The sequence below is a fragment of the Rhinolophus ferrumequinum genome, chromosome 13, assembly GCF_004115265.2.
Source record: "Rhinolophus ferrumequinum isolate MPI-CBG mRhiFer1 chromosome 13, mRhiFer1_v1.p, whole genome shotgun sequence".
NCBI lineage: Eukaryota > Metazoa > Chordata > Mammalia > Chiroptera > Rhinolophidae > Rhinolophus > Rhinolophus ferrumequinum.
Genome location: NC_046296.1, coordinates 53,822,722 through 53,845,637, shown reverse-complemented (window position 1 = coordinate 53,845,637; position 22,916 = coordinate 53,822,722). Strand labels below are relative to the sequence as shown.

Below are 22,916 nucleotides of genomic sequence, written 5' to 3'. Positions count from 1 at the left end.
TCTCTCTTCCTCTGTAGTTATATGCGTTTCTCTGTCTAGTTATCTCTTTCCCTGGTTCCCTCTCTCTCTGTCCTGCCCGCTTTCTCCGCGGCTCTCCCTCTCGCTCCCCGTCCCCTCCCCCTCCGCTAGCCCCCCTCCTCCCTCCCTCGGCGCGTCTCCCCAGTCCTTATTTGGCTGGGCGGGAGGGCTGGCGGGAGGAGGCGGCCTGCGGGCGGGGGACGGGGGGCGGGAGCGGGGCCAGGCGGAGGAGGGCGGTGGGTGGTGCTGAAGGGACAGCTCCACGGCCGCGGCCGCGGCGGCGTTTGCGGCGACCGCCCCGGGGCGCGGAGCGGGTGCCCGGCGCGGGGAGCGGCGAGCGCAGCCATGCCCCAGGCCGCCTCCGGGGCAGCAGCAGCGGCGGCCGAGGCCGGGACGCGGGCGGGGGGTGACCGGGGGCCGGCGGCGGCCCGGGCGGGACGATGAAGCGGCAGAACGTGCGCACGCTGGCGCTCATCGTGTGCACCTTCACCTACCTGCTGGTGGGCGCCGCGGTCTTCGACGCGCTAGAGTCGGAGCCTGAGATGATCGAGCGGCAGCGGCTGGAGCTGCGGCAGCAGGAGCTGCGGGCGCGCTACAACCTCAGCCAGGGCGGCTACGAGGAGCTCGAGCGCGTCGTGCTGCGCCTCAAGCCGCACAAGGCCGGCGTGCAGTGGCGCTTCGCCGGCTCCTTCTATTTCGCCATCACCGTCATCACCACCATCGGTAACTACTCGCCGGGCGGGGGGTGGGCGGGGGGTGGGCGGGGGGGGGGTTTGGGGGGACCCGGGGACGGGTACTCCGGATCCGGCCTGGGCGGAGGGGTTCCCCGGGAGAGGGTCCAGGCGCCCAACGCCGCACTCCCAGAAACCTGAGTTCAGCCTGGCGTGTCTGCTCCGCCGGGACAGGACTCGGGGGAGGCGTCGATTCCTGGCTCTGGACCTGACTCTCCAGCCGGGCCAGCCCTAACTTGTCCCTGCTAGGCAGTGTGGGGCCCCAGGGGACTCTGAAGTGTGTGAGAGGGGCCAGGAACGACCAGCGGAGGCTGAGCAGGAGGGGTGTGGCCCGGCCAGGCCCTGGAGCTGGGCGCTGAGTGTGAGCTGCGGGGAGCAGCTACTCTTCCGTGTCCCTGCAGAAAGACTTCAGCACCCGGTGTGTCTACACGGGCGGGGGCTCTAGGGAGACGCGTGGATGCAGGTACTCGGCACTCCGGGGCACTCTCGGCCACTCTGGGTGACTGAAACACCTTATAATTGCGGCTGTGTGTGTGTGTCTGTGTGTGTGTATCCAGTTCCGGAAGTTTGGGCACCACCAACCAGTGCCTTTAAATTTTTTAGGGCAGCAGAGCTGGTGCTGGAAGCCAGATCCAGCCCTTTCCACCTTCTCTGCTGTCCCAGGAAAGCACTCGCCTCACAAGAATGGCCCAGTTCTCTTCTCCAAGCCAAGGCTGACTGTGGGGTAGAAAGCCATACACACACTCAACTTTCTCACAACATAGCACAGGCGCCCACACAGAGGTACACACATAAGCACACACAGGGCAGACACAGGCACACACACACATCACACAAACGATGTCCAGGAAAGAAATCTCCAGTGAGGTCCTTAATGTGCTGTTCAAGAGTCCAGACCGTGTAAACACCATACGCACTCCTAAGACCACGATTCCAGCCCAGCTCCATCACGTCTCCAGCTGGATGACCTTGGGCAAGTCCCTTCCCCTGCCTGGGTCTCAGGCTCACCTTCAGGCAATGTGAGGGGTTGGCTGAAATGATCTCAAGGAATCCTCTCAGTCCTGACGTGCTGCCAGCCCACCTTCCCTCGGAGCCCACTGGGATGCCTCCAGGAGCTGTTTCCTCCATCTTTCCCATTCCCTCTCCTCTCCCTGATCCCCTCCTTGTTTTGGCTGAGCTCCCAGGGGCTCATTGCCACTTGGCATAGCCCATGATAAGATGGCAGTGTTTTCTTGGGAGTCAACATGAGTCGAGAGGGTAAAAGACAGGACTGAATGCTGCCCCTGCCGTCTATCCACTGCAGGACTCTGTGCGGAGACTCCACAGCTCCCTTGGGACCACAGGGAGCTATGCTACATGGTCTCTGGATTCCTGTCTTGGAAGAAGAGCAAAAGGGCCTCAGAGGTAGATGTGGCTCAAGTGGGGGCACCTCTGGGTCCTGCTGACCCTGTGAGTTAAGGGCAGGATGATCAGACTCAGGCCTGCCCAGAGAGCAGCCTGCTTTTCTGGGAAGGACCAGACCAAGTTTGGTCTGGGGTCTCTTCCCTTCTCCCACTTCCCTGCCATCTGCCAGGGTTTCAGGAGCATGGAACACCCTCAGGCTTTCCCTCTCCCTCTTCCCACACTTCGTGCCCTTGGTTACGTACCCCCTTTCCTTCTCAGTCCCATAGTCACCAGCTCCCCAGTAACCTCCCAACTGACTTCCTTGCCTCCAGCCTTATTTCTCCAAGGGGCAAGTTCCCCTGGACAATGCTGCCAGAAAGAATCTCCCCAAAGCACAGATCTGACCATACCAATACCTTTCTCAGAAGCCCTTGCTGGCTCCCCTGCCCATGGAATCTTATCCCAAATTTTAAGGACTTTCATACCTGGCTCCAATCTCTATGTCTAACTTCATGTCTCGGTTCTTACTGACATGATCCCTCCACTGCAGCCAAACGGTCCCCTGAGATCACCTTAAGTGTACCTGCCTGGCATGCCTTTTTCTCTGCCTATTTATCTTATCCAAGCTAAGCTTTCAGGTCCAGCTCAAACCCCACTTCCTCCTTCAAGTCTCCCAGAATATCCCAAGGCACTGGTCTGGACAATTGCAGGACTTATTGTCAGGATGACCTGGGTGACAGTGTAGGCTCTTTTGCGTGGTTATTTACATGTTAGGGGATGTGTTTGGTCTCTTTCACCGGACTGTAATTAACCTGCCTGTGGGCAGGGCCCTGTGATTCCTGTCTCTGTGTTCCCCATGCTGTCACAGTACCCGGCAGCACACGTGAGCACTCAGAGGAGGCTTCTGATGGGTTTAAGGTGTGCAGACAGGAAACAGCATCGTCTTTGCCCTCCACCCCTGCCATTTCCCAAAGAGCTCGTAGTCCACACCAAGAGAGTTGCTAAAAGCTGGGGGCAGAGGCAGACAGAGTGTGGTTCTGGTGATTATTTATTTATAAAGTGCCGGACAAGAGAAAAGACAGCATCATAGCACCACCCTAGTTCTGGAGCGGGGCGGGGGGCAGACTGGCAATGTCCACTCCCTGCCTCACCCAACCGTCCCTGGCTTTTTGTCACCTCTTGCTCTGTCTGTGTCACATGGCTGGAAGCTGCCCACAGAGACTCTGCTTTAAGAAAAACCTGTCTGGGTTGTAATCGGACGACTGGAAGGGGCCCTACATTAGACTGGTCTTGACTCAAAACACGAAGACAGCGGCCTCTGTCCACCTGACCCCTTTGGGGATGCAAATGGGTCTCCTGCGGCACCAGCAATCCCATTGGGATAGAATAATGACAGACCTCCCATTCATTCAATATCTTAATGATCACAACGCACTTCCATCTCATTTCTTGAGTCCCAGCCTTCATAGCTCAAGGAAGTTTCCAGGGCAGGCATTGTTAGCTCCATTGCACAGATGAAAGCATGGAGGCTCAGGGAAGGAAAGGGACTCCCCCAAAGTAATGCAGCTGGCGAGCAGTGGAGTTAGAGCAAGGAGCTGGGTCTCCTGACTCCAAGAGCAGTGCTCTTTCCCCGGCCGGTCTCTTCGCTGCTTCCTCTGCCTCCATATGGTATGAAGCCCAGAGCCCGCCAGGACTGGCATGACCAAGTTGTGCTCAGTGATGCCAGCCTACAGGGCACCCACAGTCAGGCTGATTGGTGGAGGGTCAGCAGGGTGTGTTAGTCATTCACCTGGTTAGTCACACACAGTCGGCACTGGCTGCAAGGATTCCTCCAGCTCCCTATCTCTGGCCTCCCAGCCAGGAAACCCTTCCTTTGTTGGGCCCTAAGTTCGTCAAATGCAAACAGAAACTCTTTTCTGGGAAGCTTAAACTCTCTATAGCTGTTGAGTCATTAAACTCCTCCAGGGCCCCAGCCCCATCTATTCATAGCCAGGAGGCTGTCAGAGCAGGAAGGAACCTGGAAATCAGCTGCTGCCAACCCCTCCTCTTGCAGAGAGGTGATGGGAGTCTCATCGCCAAAGGGTAGCAAGACCTGCCTCCCAGGCCCCCACGCCTTCCACTTGCTCAGGATGCCTCTTTATTTATTATTATTAACAGCAGCAACGGCAACAATACTAATAGCAGCCACCATTTAATATCCACTCTTGGGTAGGCTCTACCCAACACACTCACTTGTATCCCCTCAATTCATTCTCTCACCTACCCTTCAAGGTGGGCATTATTATCTACATTTTTCAGAGGAGGAACCTAAGGCTCTGAGAATAAATGACCCATGGCCTTGTGACTTGGAGGGAAACACCTGCCCAGACACAACTGAGCCTCTCTGACTCCCATGCCCTGGATATTTTGCCAGTTCTTTCCCCACTTCGAGAACCCAGGCCGGACCTTTGTATCCCAAGGGCACAGAGTAGCCACAGCTTGTCCTTCCCCAGCACACTGCAGCCAGCCTAGTGCTGCCCCACACCCTGGCCCCTGACCTGCCTAGACCAGGTGCCAGAGCTGTGCCCAGCTCCAGGCCCCACCTGAGGCTGCCACAGGCTCACAGGTGCCTGTTCTCCCACTGCAGGTCCCCGAATCCTTGTGGCTCTAAGGCAACAAGAGACCGGGTGATTGATTAGCTGAGGGAGCTGGTACAGCAAAGCTCTGTTCTGCTCTTTCCTCAGCTTCCAGCCTGTTCTCAGCTGAACACAGGCTCCCCTCGCACACCACGTCACCTGGGAACCCTTAGACTGGGAATTCAAGCTGGCAGTTCATGAAGGGACCTGTCCTTTTTGCATCTTTCCAAGAAGAAGGAAAGTACAGAAGGGACCTGCCATCCCTAAAACCCCAGAGTCCTCAAATAAAAGAGTGAAAGGAGACATTAGCAATCATCCAAACACCCAGAGAGGTGAGTGACTTGCCCAAAGTCACACACTAAGTTGCAGGGACACCTCTGATTAGCACCTAGGCCTTTGGGCGCCCAGACTGGAGTTCTCCATCAGCCCAGCCTGTTCCCCTAATGACCCACCATCCCGCTTAGCAGTGGGACCTTGGCTGCTTATCACTGCACTCCAGTCTTCTACTGACTTCCTGGGGGCATATGGAGGAGGCCAGCCTGGAACAGCCCCACTGCCCACTCTCAGTCAGCATTTCTTTCCTCCCTGCCCACAGGCCACCTCTCTGCATCGACTGCCCAAGCCTTTTCTGAGGGTGCTGTAGGAACGCAGGTACTGGCTTAGAAGCCAGGTACCTGGGGTCGTCTCTCAACCCACCTCTCCATCCCCTTCCACCAGCTTGCACAAGTCACTTAGTCGCTCTGAGCTTGTTTTGTAATTTATAAAATGAGAGGATAATATCTGCCCCTTAGGATTAAATAGGATAATGTAAAGAAAGTGCCTGCTACAGCGGAGGCACTTAGTAAGCAGTACCTCTAATTATTGGTGTTATTAGTATAATTGCTCATGTATTATTACCTCCCCCACAGAAGGGAACTGCTCTGTTTCCCAAGGATTACCAGGACCACAGCTACCTCTGCTCCTTCCTAACAGGTGGGACAATGGGGTTGGGGAGCAGAGGCCACCCCACCCTTCCCTTCATTCCCCTCATCCCAGTCCCCCACCCCAGGCTTCCCAGATCTTCACCTATGCCTGGAGTCTGCCTGACATCCAGGCTCAGGGGCAATGCTCGCTCCTCTGAGCAGACAGACCAGTCAGGGAGAGTAAGTGCACAGTGGTAGGAGAACCTACCATTGGCGCAAGGAGGCAAAAGTTCCAATTCCACTTAGTGCAGTTGCTGGTCCTCTATGACCGTCAGTTTCCTCATCTACAAAGTGGGTGTGTTTGATCAGAGGTCCTTCTGACTGCCATGCCTCTTGCCTACACATCCAGTTCCCACACATCATGGCTGGGGGCTGGAGACGTGGAAGGAATGGGGGCGAGGACAGGACAGGAATAGAAGACACATGCCTGGCCACAGTGGAGACAGGACAAACACAATAAGTATTTTCAAAGAAAACATAAATAAGCACAGATGAATGTAGTGCAAATCACCACTATAAACAGCTTTCAGCTGGCAGCACAAACGGTGAATCTGTGAGTTGATTTTATAATTTAAAAAAACGTAGGAATGGTTTCCCTGGAGTCGGCCAGCAGCAGGCGAAGAGCCCCAGCTCTAACTGAGACCATTACCAGTTTGGGCAAACCTCGGCCTAGACCCAGGATGGCCATTCCCTCATCCTTGGACAAGTTACTTCATTTCTACCTGGGATGCAGGGGACTGCCATGTGTCTCTAACATGTCAGGCACTGTCCAAGGCGCGTTTCACTGCCAGCATTCCCACAAGTGCCCTAGGAGGACAGGCGTTATCATCCTGTTACAGTCGAGGAACGAGAAACTCCTAGAGGTTCGGAAATTGACCGAGGACCCTACAAATATAAAACGACAATGTCAGGGCTTACACTAGCGTTGGAGGGAGTATCTTTTCCCGGAGCTACGCTGCAGACACCACCACCCCCCCACCCCCCGCCACCTCCCATGGAGCTTCTGCAGTCCCTTCTATGTGAGTGTCATAAATGATGAAGGATGGGTACAGGGTCCACACAGGGCACTCAGCTGTGGCCTCAGCTTCAGGATCTCTTGCCTTGGGACGAGGGATAAAGCATTTCGCCCTAAGAGAAATCACAATTGTAGCTCCACCCCTCTCATTTTACAGTGTGGAAACTAAAATCCAGATTGGAAAGGGGGCTTGCTAAAGGCCACACTCAATTGTTCTCAGAGCTGGCCTTTGAGCCTTGTTTACTGACACCTCACTCCATGCTCTTGGGCCCCCCACGGGCTCTTAGAAAAGACAGCAAGCTGCCAGCGGGCCTGTTCTGTTTGCCCTGCACCTCCTTCTGACCCGTCTCTTAGCCTCTGGTCCTCAGAGAGCCGTATGACAAATGCCTGTCATGGCCCTTAAGTGAGGAGTCAACAGCCAAGCTGACACCACCGCCTCTGTGTCTGCCCACACTTGCTCGTTGTCCAGAAACTGCAGATGCTCAGGCAGCTCCCAGGTGGCTCCGAGAGACATGCTCCTCACCTGGAGCCACCCAACCCTGAGCTACTGCCCCAAGTCACACCTTCACTTTCCCGTTTGCTATAGCTGGCTTCCCTGCTGCCTAGAGCAAACAGCTCCAGGCCTCCCAGTCCTGTGGCCTCCTGGGATCCCTGCAAGGCTGAGGCCAACTTCCCACCCCTGCTTCTCCCTCCTTCTTCCTCCAGTGATACCTAAGGACCCCATTGTGAGGGGGCCACTGGCTGCTGTGAATACAAGGCAGGAGCCTGGCCTGGGCACTCGAAACAGGGTTCTTTCTCTCCCCTGAAGGCCTTAGACAAATCATTCCAGTGTTCTCTCTCTCTCTCTCTCTCTCTCTCTCTCTCTCTCTCTCTCTCCCCCCCCCTTCCCTTGTACTCATGGGAGGAGCAGGTACTTCCCTGTGTGCCTCAGTCTTCCCATCTGCATAGTGGAGGTGTTCCACAGGGGGAAGTTAAGTAGGCTAGCTCAGCAATGCAGAATTTTCTACGTTAATGCTTCTCGAATGGTCATGTGCAGTGGGATGACCTGGTTGATGTCATTTAAATGCAGATTCTGAATCAGTAGATCTCGGGCAAGGCCTGAGACTCTGCATTACCAACAAGGTCCCAGGGGACCCTGATGCTATTGATCCATGGGCCACACTTTGAGTAGCAAAAATTTAAATAACCTGGAGACCTGACTTCTGGAAATAGACATGTGGACCGTGGTTTTAAGACCAAGAAGATTTAGAGCTGGAAAAAATCCTTAGGAATCTGGTTGTGGAATGTTAGAGCTGGTGGACCCTTCTCTAAGTTTTGGAGCGGGGTTGTGCCTTGCTCCATGGGAGCCAGCCATGGAGCCTGGTGGGGCCACGTGCTGTACCATCATTGTGGGTGGGGGAAAGGGAAGTGGAGAAGGGCTTGTCTCATGGGAAAGCCTGCAAACAAGAATCCACTGGTCCTCGGCTCTCCTCCTCCCTAACCGCCTGCCGGGGAAGTTGCTTAGATCCATGGAGAACAGGTGCCCCAGCGATTAAATGTCAAAGTGGGAAACTGGCATCTACTCAAAGTCCCAGGGGCAGAACGACCTCCAGCCCCATGAGAAGAAGAAGCTCAGGCTCATTTCTTCTTTCATGGGCTGGGATCCAGACAGCGAAGGCCCATGGAGGTCACCTGGCCCTGTGGCTACCAGATACTCTCACCCTGTGCCGGCTAGAGTATGGAATGCAGGTAGCAGGACAAAGCCCACTCTTTGCTAGACCTGCCAGGCCACATGTGTCTGCACATTTTCAGAGGGACATCAACAACCTGAGGAACATTCAGAGGAGGGAAACCCCATGTCAGATAAAGGACACTTAGGGAAAGCAGGCCTGCAGAGCATAAGGGCTACCTTCAAATATTTGCTGAGCTGTTGAAAGGTAAAAGAAACAACCTTGGGCTAATTGGGCGCAAGGGGTTGAACCAGCACCAGTACGTAGAGTCCATTAAAAGATTTAATTAAGTCCAATATAAGGCAGACCTTGTTAGAGTGGAAGCTGACCAATGATGGACTGTGCTGCCTTGGGAGGTGGTGAGCTCCCCATCAGAGGAAGCATACAAAAGACACTAGATAGGCATGCTGCAGAGGTCACCTGTATACATCAGGGTTCAACCGACAAGCAGAACCAATATGAGATATGTATTAAGAGATGTAGTCTAGGAATTGGCTGATTTCATAGTAGTGACTAGGTAGGCACGTTCGAAATCCATAAAGCAGGCCATCAGGAGGGACTGGCTGGAACTCTTTCCAGCATGGGCTGAAGTCGCTGTCCACCGGCAGAATTTCTTCTTCAGGGAAGCCTCAGTTTGGCTCTTAAAGCCTTTCAGCTGATTGAATCAGGTGCACGCAGATTATCTCGGATAATCTTCCTTACTTAAAGACAACTGATTATGGACTTTAATCACATCTACAAAATGCCTTCACAGCAACCCCTAGATTAATGTTTCATTAAATAATTAGAGACTTTAGCCAAGTTGACACATCAAAAAGATCATCACACCACCCATATGTCAGACTTGGGGGCTGTAATAAATGGCTTTTAAGATTCTTCCCAACCCTGAGATGCTTTGATTTCTTGATCTTTAAAGAGGCCGCCTGGAGAGTTAGAGTATCCAAAGTGAGACTCGGGAATGTCCTGGGGGGTTGCAGATCCTCTGGGTCACCTTCGAAGTAGGACCAACGTTAGCCTTCATTTCAGTTCAGCTTACCAAAAATCATTGAGCTGTTCTGAGGGTCAGGCAGTGTAGCCACTGATAGAGTAGAAAACTAAGACCCAGGTCTTTCCTCCAGGAGCCTCTGGTCCAGCAGAATCCTGAAACCACAAGTTGAATGGTATATATGCTAAATCTTAGTGGAATGACTAGAATAGGATCGAGAAGGCTTCCTGGAGCGGGTGGTACTTGAGGAAGGCTTGAATGGAGAGTGAGGATTTTAGTAGGTAAGACAGCAGGGTGATGGAACAGCAGGACACAGACTGAAGGGCACGAGCGTGCGCCAGGAAAGGTGGTTGGGAACAGACCCTGGAGGGAACTGACTGCTAGACTCTGGTGGATAGACTGATTTGACAGGCACTGGAAGAGGGAAGTGACAGGCTTCAACCTGTGTTTTCCTGCCTGTACCCTGACCATTGGGCGCCCCCATGACTCCTGCTGAATCACTAAGTGCCTCTATGACCCCAGTTAAACCAGTGGGTACCCTCCTCACTCCAGTTGAACTAGTGAGTGCCCCCATGACGCCATTTGAACCAGAGTGTAATGACAACCTGTACCCTGATTGCCTCCCTTCTTCTGGTCACCAGGCACACTTCAGCCAACCCCCAGGGAGTGCTTTCAGCCCCTCCTACCTACATACTTCCTTTTCTGGGCCACGGTCCACTCTGGAGCCCAGACCAAACCCAGTCTTATGGGTGGTGTGCAGGAGCTCTTGGGACAGCGCTGAGCTGAAAGAGGTAGTGTCCTGTGGATACGTGCTGCATGGACAGCCGCCGGCCCCCACTCTCGGACCCCCTTCATCTCTGCTCGAGGCTCCAAGGCTTGGCGTGGACTCAGTGTCCCTCTTCAGGAATGTGCAGGGCCTGTCCTGACCACAGCTCCGATGCAGAAATAACCATCTCAGAAATACCCTAAGAGGCACATTCCAGCCTGAGGGCCACAGGACTCTCTGGGGGGCTCCCTCCGGAGACCCAAACTGTCAGGCCCCTAGTGGAGGAGCCCAGAGAAAGCGACGCCAGACTCTCAGACAGAAGGTAGCCTCTCCTCGGAGATAGGTCTAGTCCTCCTGGGACACAGGAGAGCATCCCAAGCCCTTGGGGGCAGGCAGGGGCCCGGCAGTTACCTTCAGATCTATGCAAAAGAGAGGTTTTTCCCTGGACTGCTCCATCCGGATCTTAGACCTGACAGGAAGCTGCCATTCCCCGTGGAGCTGCCTCGCTTTCCACGGTCGTGAATCAGGCAGCCATTATGAGCTCTGGGCTGAGCTCATTACATGCATTACCTCATTGAATCATCACAGCCACCAATGAGGGTGGCACTGTTATAGTCCCCATTTTAAAGATGAGGACATTGAAGCTCAGATGGGTTAAGAAATGCTCCCAAAGTCACACTGCTGGCAAGTAGTAGAACAGGGGTGTATAAAGCATGCACAGCGCTTGATTTATAAAGCACTCGACCCTACAGTATCGCTTCTAAGCCTCACAACAACCCAGACATGTAGGTATCATTATTCCTACTTTGCCAGTGAAGTTGAGAACAGAAGATCACTTCCTGCAACCCAGAGTCAGTAACTGTGGCAGCAGGAGTCACATCCAGACCTTCCAATCCGGAAATCGAGCTTTCCCCCTGGGAACACAAGGGCTGACGGTGGGTCATTCCCACTGGATGGTGTATCGTAGAAGCGCACGTCAGCCTGTGGACGGCAAAGGGCAGTGTTGTTAGGGGCAGTTTGTCACAGAGTGACCTTAGTTCCATGCACTTGTCAACACCATCCTTCTGGACAGAATGGGAACCTTAAACTAGAAATGGGAACAGAGTGACGGTTCTTAAGAGTAGCCAGTGAATGAGAGAGGGGGCCTTTTGGGGGCGACTCACCTGCTCACCAGTGTGTTGGGGGTTGGGGGGGCAGGTAAGATGGCTCCCGTGTGCTCCTGAGTAGGAAGCTTGTCCCGATAGAGTCAGTTGTTTGGACCAGAGTGATGGGTGTGAGGGCCTGGCCCTTAAGAGTTAACTCATTATATCTGCGCTAAGCCCAGGAGGCGGTAAGTTTTAAACACTCCCCAGGTGAAGGAATCTGCAACCAGGTTTGGGATGCTCAGGAGAGAAGAGAGCTTCTTAAGATCAGCATTCTACAGCTGGGAGGCTGGGCCACTCACTAGCCAGCAGATAGCACCTTCTTTCTGGGTTTCCTTGGTATTTAAGAAACATTCAAGAGGCATCTGAGGAAGAATTTTTGGAGTTCGCAAGCCAAAGCACCTGTAGTGAGCCAGGTGGCAGAGACATCAGGAGTCAGTGGGTGGCCCCAGGAGAAGGTCATGTCTGCTGCCCCAGAGGAGAAAGAGACTGAGAGTCTCAGTGGGGGTGCCGGGGACAAGCTGTGCTTCCCCTTCTCGGCTTTAACTCTCAGCTTGCTCTCAAACAAGCCCAGGGAAGGGAGTCAGCCTAGGGGAGGCTCCTCGGCCATGTGAGATCACTCACCTGAGAACAAACTGGGGTGCTTTGATCAGGCGGAGCCAGTGTGACTCTCTCTTCAGCACGACCTGTGTCATGGATTTGCCACCATGAGGATTAGACAGAGCAAGACCCTCTGGGGCTGCTCTGGGTCCTTGGTCTACTTCCAGGAGGGGCCAGGGAGAAAGACCTGGACCCAAACTCTGAGGCAAGCAAGCTCCATCCTTCTGGGGTCGTGCTTAACTCAATGCTCCAGAGTCCTAAGCACTCTCATCTTCCCAGGGCACCGAAGAAACCCTGATCTGCCCTGCCTGCCCCTCAGGATTGCCCAGTGGATTCATAGAGGTGTCTACGTACCCTTTCTTGCATCTGTGACTTAGTGCAGCTGCGCTGAGGAAAGTGGAGGCCACGGCCCCCTCCACTGTTTCTCTGCTCCTACCTGGCCATGAGACCCATAGCAAGCCACATCCCACCCTAGGCTTCTCTGCAAGAGACCTGGGCCGGTGAGCTCTGAGCCCCTTACAGCTCGGACAGCCTCTGTTGGACCTACTCCTGGCCTCTGCTTCTTCCAGCCCTTCCTGAGAAGCACACTACCCAGAATTACACTCTTGTCCCCACTTCACCCCATGCTGGCTGAGCCCTGGAGGGACTTCCTCTGTGTCTAATCCCAAGAAAAGAGCTCTGTCCAAGACCTCCAAGTCACCCCCTTCTAACTGTGGCCAAAGCCTTATTATCAGCAGAGCGAGTCCACTGCCCCAGCCCCTGGGACAGCTGGAATGCAGGAGCCTCCACCCGGGAAGGGCAGCCGCTCACGCTGGCAGCTCCCACAGTAGTCCATGGGTGGGGTGTGGGAGGAAGCAGTGCTGAGAGCAGGCTGACCCCAGCCAGCGCTTTCTGGTGGTGGGGGGCAGTGGGGCGGGGGGAGGGGACGGGTAGCCCAGAGAAAGGCGGCAGACAGTCTTACTTCCCAGATTGCCTCTGGACCTGAGCCGGCCCAGGGTGATTGCACTGCTGGCCAGTCCTGCAATCCAGTCCCTAGGCTAGCTTGCAGGCTTCCAGGGCACTGGGAGCTAAGGTCCCGCTCATGGACCAACCTTTGACATTCCACCTAGGCCAGTGACCTGCTAGACCTCTGAGGGACCAGAGTTAGCCCCATGGGTCCTCACCATGGTTTGCTATCTCAAAATGTTTATGGGACATTACACGATCACCCATTGCAGAGCATACCAGGCCAACTAAAGGTCACGGCAAGCATCTTCCTTTAGCTGGAATGGGTCAGTTCTGGATGTGGACACTGGCATGCTTATGCAGAACAAAGGCTCAGCTTGGCACTTGGCAGTGGATGGCGTTACAGCAATACCTGGGGTCTTTCAGATTCCTTGAGAATCACTGATTCAGTCCAATCCTTCTCCCTTCTAGATAAAGAGACTGAGACCGAGGTTAGGGTTTAGGGAGAGACACCAGCAGTTCAGTAGGAGAGCCAGTCCTCCACCTAGGCCTCCTGACTCTCCACTCCCTCAGCCACCCACACGCCGTCCCTCCATTCCCTTTGTTTTTCTGAGCTTCTTCCTCATGTCGGGTATCATTCTAGGCTCCAAGGACTCAACCCCTCTCCTCATGGTACCTACATTGCAGAGGAAGCAGATAGGCAATAAACTAACTTATATGATCACAAATAAAACCATTATCTTAATGGTAGTAAGTACCAGGAGTCAGTAAAACAAGAGGATGTGGTAGAAAGTGATGGAGAGGGGGGAACGGGCAATCCTGGGGAGCATTCATGGGGGGGCGGGGGGGGCTGTGTAATGCAAAGATCAGAAAAGAGCCTTCCAGCAGGGAACAGCAAATGCAGAGGTCCCAGGTAGGCTCGAGTTTGGCATGTTTGAAGAACGGGACCAGAAAGAGCGGTGCGGCAGCAGCACACTGAGCGAAGAGGTGGAGGCAGGGAAGGGCAGGATCCTGGAGGGCCATGGAGGCCACAGTCAAGTTGGGATTTTATTCTAAGTGTGATGGAATTCACCGAAAAGTCTTAAGCAGGGTTGTGGTGTGATATGACTTAAATTTTTACCAGCATCCCTCTGGCTGCTCTGTGCAGGTCAGATGGTTATAGAATAAGAGGGAAGCTGGGAGACCAGCCAGGCTGCAGTTCAGTGATTTGAAAGAGAGCATGATGGAGGATTGGACACCCGGTGGAGACCCTGGAGGTAGAGAGCAGCGTGAATTGAGTATGTGTTTGCGAGGAAGACTTGGCCCCACCTGCTGATGCATGTGCTGGAGAGGAGGGCGGTGGGAGTCAGGCAAAGGGGATAATTGAGGGTGGTCTTTGCATGACTGGGTGGAGCGTAAACATTTTCTGAGATAGGAAATAAATCCCGGACAATAACGAGTTTGATAAAGAGATGAGATTTAAGTCTTCGGTTTTGGACACATAGGTTAATTTTGAGAGGCTTATTACAAATCCGTGAAGGCAGTTAGACAAGTCTGCAACTCAAGGGAGAGGTCAAAGCTGAGATATAAATTTGAGTGTTATCAGATGGAAGCAATATTTAAAGTCATGTGGCTAACTGAGATCAGCTGGGGAGAGGGGAGACTGGGAGAGAAGAGCCCAGGGCCAGCCCCAATCTCAGGAGGTTGAGCAAGGCAGGGGGCTGCCAGGAGACTGGAGGAAACCTGGAAAGTGGGGTGTCTGGAGGCTAAGAGGAGTGGTTCAGGAGGGAGGGAGCCATCCACTACCAGCTGCTGCTAGGAGATCAAGTCAGATGACCACCGAGAAACAATCAGTGGGTTTGGCAACACGGTGGCCACTGACCATGAAAACAGTGTAACATTCAACAGCTTGTTCCAGGAGGACGGGAAGGTGAGCGTGGGAGGGGCATCTTTTGTATTTGTCTAGCTGAGGTGGAACAGAAGAGCCAGATTCCAGGAGAGGCAGGGGAGAGAATGAACAATATCATAGCTCCCAGATTCCGTTTCACAAATGCTTCACCAACCTCCTCCTGCAGGGGTCACGACCTAATTATCATTATGTCCATTATGCAAATGAGGCTCAAGGCCCAACAAGGTTATCAGTTCAGGGAACCGTGCCAAGGACCCGAGTCTAGGCTTGTCTGGCCCCCAAAGCCGCTGCTCATCATGCAGTGGCCCCTACGCCCCAACTGCCCGCTCTGCCTGCCTGTCCTGGAAGTGTATTCCCACACCCCTTCTGTCTCTCCCCATGCGTCCTTGTCCTTTGATCATTTCTGTCAGCTTCCAGCAGTCTTGGCCCCTGCCTCCCTCATCCAGGAAAGATCTGCTTTTTCTCTTTGATCCTGCATATCTGTCCTCTGCTGTGTCCTCAGCTGGGCCCTGTTTCCACCCCACCCCCAGTCACAGCAGGATGTCCTCACACTAAGGTGGGGGACTTACAAGTTTCCGAGAGACTTGGGGGAGCCTGGGCCTGTGGGAGGGGAGTGTGGCTTCTGCCTCCCTGACTGCCATTTGTGAAGAGCCTAGGGACTCTGCAGGCCTGGCCAGCCTGCAGCCCCTGCTCAGCACCGAGGGTCCAGAGACAGGCCAAGGTTGACTGCAGAAGCATCCAGAAGTGGGCAGCCAGAAGAACCATGCAACTTTGGGGCAAGACATGCCTCACAGTTCTTCTCAAGAGAATAATACACATGACAAGTAGTGGCAGGAGTCCTAAATAGGGAGATGTAATGGGCCAAACCGGCCACCTGGCTGCTACCACCACTACATGCCCTTCAGAGAAGAGGGGGGCACTCAGGACCTCAAAGTCCCTTTTGAAGCCAGAGTGACTCCAGTGGGACGTCATGGGTGAGGCCCAGAGACAAGAGAGGCAGGGAAGCCCTGTCAGGAGCTGGGGCACAGAGCTCTCTGCCTGGCGCGGGAGTCCCCCTCCCTCCTCGGCCTCCCCATCCTGGTCATGATGAGGGAGACTGCCCAGGATGCCCAGAGCAACTTCCAGCTCCTCTCTCAGATTCGGAGGCCCCGTCAGCCCCTAGCTGCTCCAGGAGGACCTGGTACCAGGCTCCCAACTAGAAAAGACAAGCAGAGGGGGCCCAGCATGCAGGCTCCTCAGGCCCAGCCATACGCCCTGAAGACCTGACAGGGGGCTGCAGTAGTAATTAGCTCCTCACACATCCCCCAGGGTTATTTTTAAGCTTCTCATTCTTCCCTGGTTTATTTTTAAAGTAACACTGGCACATGGCTGGCCGGCTGCCCTTCCCAGGTGCTGGTACCAATTTGGGCCGGGAATGGAACAGGGCAAGAAGCCCCCCTGTTCAGGGCCCCCCCTGAGTGCCAGAGTTAACAGCCCCTCACTGGATGGCCAGGGAGGTTCCTACTGCGCCGAAAGCCGGGGTCCAGCCAGGGGTGCACAGGGGCCCCCCAGGAAACTCCCACATGTCTATCCTGGCCCAAGTCACCTCACTGGCCAAGCCTCAGCTTTCTCGTTTCTCAGTGGGGTGAGTGCTAGTGATACTTGCCTCCCTGACTGTCCGCACTGGGAAACCAGGGATACGCTAAATGCTGCACGAATGAAAAGGAGGACTGGGGCTCATCCCCCTGTGAACATGCTGCCCCACTGTCAAGCCAGGCCCTTCTCCCTGGGTGAGTGACTCCCATTCTGAGACACTCCTCTGTCCCCCTCACCCCTTACCCACCTGCCCTGAGACCTACCCTCCGCATTTCCAGTCTGGCTGAACTCTAATCCAGGCCCCCTGAGTGAAGGGCAGCTGTTAGGCTGCTGGTGGCCATTGAAAGACTTCAGCTTGGGATGGGCGGTGGGGGAGCAGGGGGAGGCATGGGCAGACCCGCATCACCCCAGCACTTCCCCCCACCCACCTCCTCCCTGGCAACCTTCGGAGAGCTTAGCTATGGTAAAGCACTGCCAAAAGTTAGCTCTGAAACCCTAGGGTATGGTATAGCAATAGCTAAGGCTGGAGAGGTATGACATATGGTAGAGGATGTTGAAAGGCAGGTTGAAAGTTTGAGCTTCTTTCCCTGTAGGCAATGGGGAGTCATGGAAGATTTTTGAGCACAAGAGTGACATGTGCAGAGCGGAGTATAATCTGGAAGTAGGTGTGGGGAAGACTGGGGGTGAGGGGACTGGAGGCTACGCTGGGCTAACAGTTAAGACCTGCTGCCGAAGTCCAGACTAGAGAGGGTGAGGGCCCAGACCATAGTGGTGGCTGAAGGAACAGAAAGAAAGGGCAGGACTAGGAAAGGAGGAATAGCTGGGGCTAGATGTGGGGAAGAGGAGGGAAAGGCAAGATGTCCACCTGGTTGACTGAGGCATGAGGACGTTATCAGAAATCAAGCAGCACAGAGAAGGCCAGCATTGCGGGGCAAGGGGACGGGGGAGGATGGGAGATGCATTCAGGTGAGCAGGGCACGCTTGGGTGTCATGGTTCAGCCAGGTGGTGAGTGGAGATCCAGCATGGACTGGAGCCGGAGGTGAGGTCTTGGTGTCCTCCCTAGAGCCAGCATCGGGGCACCCCAGGCAAAGTCTTAGCCACCTCTTTCAATCAGGATGCAGAACGAAGCAGAGGCAGCAGGGGAAACTGCAAGGGAGCAGTGGGAAGCAGGAGGGTGGAGTTACCAGAGAGGAGGAGGCTTGGCCATGAGGCCTGAGCACGGCCAGAATATGAAGGGAAATGGGGATGCCAACAGCCGAGGCCACCATGTGTGACTGTCCAGGCTGTGCACTGTCCAGAAGAATCCAGCCGAGGGGTTTGGGCTGCGGAAATCCAGCCTGCTCACCAAGCTATGCGCCGCGAGGGGCTGCATCCACCCAGAGGGGCCCATGTTTTCTAATTTGTCCCAGAGTGCCATGGAGCTAGGGCAGCCCTGCCCACAGGGCTCTGGGTCTAGAACTCAGGACATTCCTGATGTTCCTGGAGAGAACAGTCTTAGTGGGTGAAGTGAGGACAGCCTGATGAGTGAGGGGGAAAGCAAGACCAATGGGAGGGCGTGGGGGCCTGCCTCCCTTCCTCCCTCTCTGGCTCCCTCCCTTCAAAGTCTTGAGGCCAATAAGGAGAAGCTAGCAAACGACAGTTTGAAAATACCCTCCAACGAGGGGCCTCCAGGAAGAAAAGCACAGGGCGGGTGCAGAGTGCAGTTCGGGGGTCAGCCTTGGGAGGGGAGGCCTTACCTCCTCTGAAATGGGAGTAGAGGGAAGGGAGTAAAGTGCACAGAGAATAGAAGACCCATGCACAGGTCCTGGCTCTGCCGTGTACTTGCTATATGACCTTGAGCAAACCAACCTGTCTGTGACTCAGTTCCTGCGTCTTTAAATGCGGATAATAATAGTACCTACTGAATAGGGTTTTTAGAGGATTAACTCACCTAGAACAGTGTGGCACCTAGTAGTGCTGTATAAAGGTCCGCTGGTATTGTTTTGAATTGAGAAGGAGTGAGCAGTGACGGAGGCATTTAATCATTTGACAAAAGTCAAGTGCAGAGAAAGCCAGCCCCCCCCCCCCCAGCCACCAGATTCCACACAGGGATTGGGGGAGGGAGAGGGAGGCATAGCAGAGCTATAAGCAGTAGCTGGAGAAAGCTGGGTCCCGGGGAGACCGCCTGGATCCTGGGGACACTGCCCAGCTTAGAGCTCTTGGCACCATAAAAAGCAAGTTCAGGACACCGATGCGTAAATAGGCAGCCTCTATAGGCCATAGGAGCAATGAGGTCATTCTCCTATTATACCCTGGCCCGGCCAGTCTCTCATCTGATTCTGGGCTGTGAACAGCAGAGCGGATGGAGGGCTTGGAAGGCCGGTGGAGTGGCAGAGAAAATTGAAAAGGCTGGGAAATCAGAGGTCAGAAGAGAGGTGGCAAACCCAGGGTGAGTCAGGAGCAGGAGGCAGGCAGGGGAATGAACGTCTGCCTCCATGTCTCTGTGTGACGGGAAGAGTCCCCACGGATGGGGACAGCTGATAGTTGTCTCCACTGAAAACAGGCTGGGCAGGAATGGCCTGAGCTTTGGTCGTTTCATTCCGCCTAAGGGGCATTTCTGATGGACAGTGCGTAGGATTGAGTGAAGTGTGTTTCCATGGAGAGTGGTGGGATCTTAGCTTCTAAGAAGAGTCTCTTGGGTCCATTGAGCCTGCAGGGGGGAGAGGCTGGATTTAGTGGCTTTTTTTAGACCTAATAGCGTGGAACTTGAAGGAAAAACAGGGCCCACAGGCCAGGTCTTGTGGGGTAGGTGGTGGGCTGGGGAGGGATCCCTCTCCCTTTGTTGAGGTGCAGACTTTCCTGCTTCCCTGGGTGTGTCCACCCCGTAGACCATCTGGTTGGTGGATGAAGTGGTGCCAAGAGGCCACCGTGGGAGACATGTGGGGTGTTGGAGTGAGCGTATGTGGTGGAGAGTGGGGACACACGTGGAGGCTGGCTCAGAGGGAGAGAGGTCCTGGCTGAAGTCCCTGTTGCCTGGAGTCCCTCTCCTCCTGGGCATTATGCCAACCTACACCATCAGAGCTCCTGAGCCCTGGGGAGTGTGTTGAGCCTAAGAAAAGCCTCCTTCACATCTCTTGGCATCTATTGCCAAACTGCCTGCCAGCCCAGAGCTATCTGGGCCACTGGCCATGACCAGAAAGGAGAATGGGGAAGCAGGTGATGGAGACGGGGGGCTACACTAGCTCCAAAGCCTGCCCACCCAGCCCACCGATCCGTCAAGACGGCTTCATGCATCTGCTGGAAATCCACTGTGGATACTGGACAAGGTGGCCAGTGGGAGAGGGACCGACCTCCATGCAAGCCTCTGCCCTCACCACATCTGGCAGAGAGTGGTGAGGGCAGAAGGTGCCATTCTCCCAGCCAGGAGATGGGAAGGTGTGCCAGAGACGGCAGCCCTGGAGCTGTCCTTGGAGGGCTGAAGAGATGAGGAGGGAACTCCAGGGAGCCCCAACAACACGAGGAAGTACTCAGAGGCGTGGGACAAGTGCAGAGGACCTTTGGAACAGAGGGGACTGGAAGTATTGGGGGAATCAGGGAAGAGAAGGCCAGGTAGGGGGTGCGTCAGGCTGTGAGTGGCCCGCCTATGTGCTGGACCAGGAAACCCCCAGACGGTATTGTGAACACTTGGGGAACTAAGGAAGGCTTCTGAGTAGTGAGTGACAGCTCAGTGTTGTGCTTTAAAAAATAATAAAATTAACAACAGCTCCTCCTTCCTGACAACCGCCACATGCCAGGTGTTGTACTAGGCATTTTATATAAGGTATTTCTAACCCCAGGGCCACCCAGCTCCCTAGATAAGGGATCAGAGAGGCAGTGTGTGTTGTGGGAAAAGTAGCAGGCCTGGAACCAAGAGAGCTGGTCCTAGGTCCAGCTCTGGAGCTGCAACCTGGGATGAGACACCAACCTTTCTGGGCTTCACTGTCCCCTCCTGTTGAATGGAGACCACCCCTGCCCAGCGGGCTGCACAGGGCTGATGCTAGGATCCATGGGAAAGTTCCTAAACACTGTAGAGCGCAGTGGCCACATGGATCCCTGCAACCCAGCCAGGGCCCTCCTGCTTTGCTGCTCACGTGCAGACACACCTGGGATGCCGTGCTGGGAGCCCCGCGCCTCTATCTGCAGTGGCTGGAACTTAGCCAGGGCAAAGTACCCCCTTGGACCCGTGCAAGTAAAAGGGATTTTGGAAAAGAAAAGCCCCACTTAGCCAGTGTCGAAGGCCAGCAGTCAGAAGCCCAGGCGTCTCCCTCCCTGTCTCTCAGGCCACACCATCTCTGTCTCCGCTGTTCCCCATCACTCTGGCTTCTCTTCCCTTGTCCTTGTAATTCTGACATGCATGTGACTCTGGCTCACCCTGGTCCCGGCTAGGACCTGAGTGTCTGTAACCCAGCAGCTCAGTTCCCCAAAGCTGACCAGTTCCTCAGCCCCTGATCACTGGGAGAGACAACCTGATCGACTCAGGGCAGCTGATAGCTGGGATTCTCTTGGATCAGACATCCATCCCTGGTTCAATTCACTGTGGCCTGGGCCAAGGTCACATGGTACAAAGGGGCTGCCTAGGCCCACCCTTGACTAGAGTTGTTGCAGGAAGGACAGATCCAAAGAGGCAGGAAGGGGGCGGCCACCCTAGACACGTCCACCACAGAAACGGCTTCCCTCAGGGTCCTGACCAGCTTCCCTCTTCTCATCTCCTGCTCCCTGGCTCTGAGCCATACTGACACGTCCCAGGAATCTCTGAAGAGACCTCCAGGGGGCTGCTTCCTGGGACAGAAAGGACTGGCCATCAACCTCTGGGTTCATCAGCTTGGTAGAATGCAGGGGAGGGGCTCAGTGAGAGCGTCTTTGAAGGGACGCAATTAGGACACCTTCTCTCTCCTCCATCATTTAAACATCCACTGTCCACACAGCACCAAGCCTCTAGAACCCAGATTCCGCCCTAGGGACTTACAGTGGAGTTAGGATGATGGCCTGCTACACACCATGTTCTATCCACAACGTGGATGGTCCGGGGCACCTGAAGGTGCCTGGACTTTAAGGTCAAAAGATTTAAGTTGAATCCTAGCTTTGTCCATTTTTATCAGTCTGATCTTGGGCAAGTAATCTCAGTTTCCTCATCAAAATGGACCTAATCATGCCGACCTTGTAGGTCACGGTGAGAATTCGAGAAAATTGACATACGGGTCTCTGGATTACCTGATACTGTTGCCGGTATTAGCAGAGGCAGTAAGAGCAGAGAAAGCACAGGCTCTGTTCTGGGCTCCCTTTCTCTCCCCTTCCTTCTCACACGCCATCCTCTCCCCGTTCCCACCTGCCACCTGAGACCCAGCAGCACAGAGAGGAGGCCAGGAGGCAGGCCTGGGCCCTGACCGCCTCCCATACAAACACCTTGTTCAGTGTCCAGCATCACCCTGGGCCAGCACCCCCCCACACACACACATTCTGCACAGATGGACTTAACTAAAAGGAGCTTTGCTTACGGAGACATCGCTGTGCATAAGGAGATGGGTAAATACGCCAGACAGCATCTGCCAAGAGAGGCCGAGTGAGCAGCAGAGATGGATGCTGTGTGGAGAGCTGAGAGATGGAGATGTTTGTGGGGCCGGAGCAGGAAGAAGGCTTCTTGGGAGAAGGCAGTAGGGATGGAGACGGGGACACAGCAGCCAGCAACGTGTCCACATAGGGGAGGTGGTGAGTGTTTAGAAAAGGAAAGTCTTCACAATAATTCTGTAAACCTAAAATTGTTCTAAAACACTTAGTTTAAAAAAGTAGTAAATGGTAAAAAAAAAAAAAAAAAAGTGGGGTGGTGGGGGGGAGAGGATGGCCTCAGACAGTGACCTTCATCCAGTTTCTAGTGACAACCGGGGCCAAGCAGCTCTGTGCACCAGCCGGGCGTTCACACCACCCTGCACAATGCTTCCAGGTACCCATGGCCATCCTCGGAGGCCATCGGGAGCAGAGCATGCCAAGCTCCCAGCCACAGAAGCACTGGCAAGCTTGCTATGCCTCTGACTCCCTCTGGTTTCTGGATGCCCACAGTCCCGCCGTCACACAGTGGCCCCGCTGGCATATAGACTCAGCACACCCTGCAGCAAGGCTTTACTTCAAGGACAGTCTTCTCTCACCTGCCCACTGGCTTGTCTCTTTTCCCAGAGGGCAAGACTGAGCCATCCTTGTTTCTGCATCCTCTCCCAGCACTTAGTCAAGTGCCTGGCACAAAGTGGTAGGTACTTAAGAAATGTTTGCTCAATTAATTAATTAAGACAAGCTAAGAGGGAATGAAGCCATTTTATCTCACTATATTCCAGCTGATATTCTTGAGACCAGCCAAGTGCTATACCCTCCCTGGGGCCCCTGCCTCCCCCTCAGCCTCCTTGGTGCCAAACCCCCAATTCCACAGCTGGCTCAGACTAGCGGAGGGGGTCTTCTGCTCAGACTAGCGGAGGCCCAGTGCACTCTCAGGCCGAGCCTCTTGGGAGAAAGGCCTGGATGGGAAAGAGGAGGAATCTTAGCTGGAGAAGGCACCTGCTTTGACAGACAGGGAATGA

General features: G+C 54.6%; 1 protein-coding gene across 1 annotated transcript in view; it reads left to right on the top strand.

Moving 5' to 3' along the window:
• The first annotated feature begins 333 nt into the window (after nt 1-333).
• Nucleotides 334-22,916, top strand: part of KCNK3 (potassium two pore domain channel subfamily K member 3) — a 36,680-nt gene continuing 14,097 nt past the window's right edge. Inside the window, exon 1 of the mRNA XM_033125399.1 lies at nt 334-741. Coding sequence (XP_032981290.1) covers nt 459-741 — 283 coding nt within the window. The 5' untranslated portion in view covers nt 334-458. The remainder of the gene's footprint in view (nt 742-22,916) is intronic.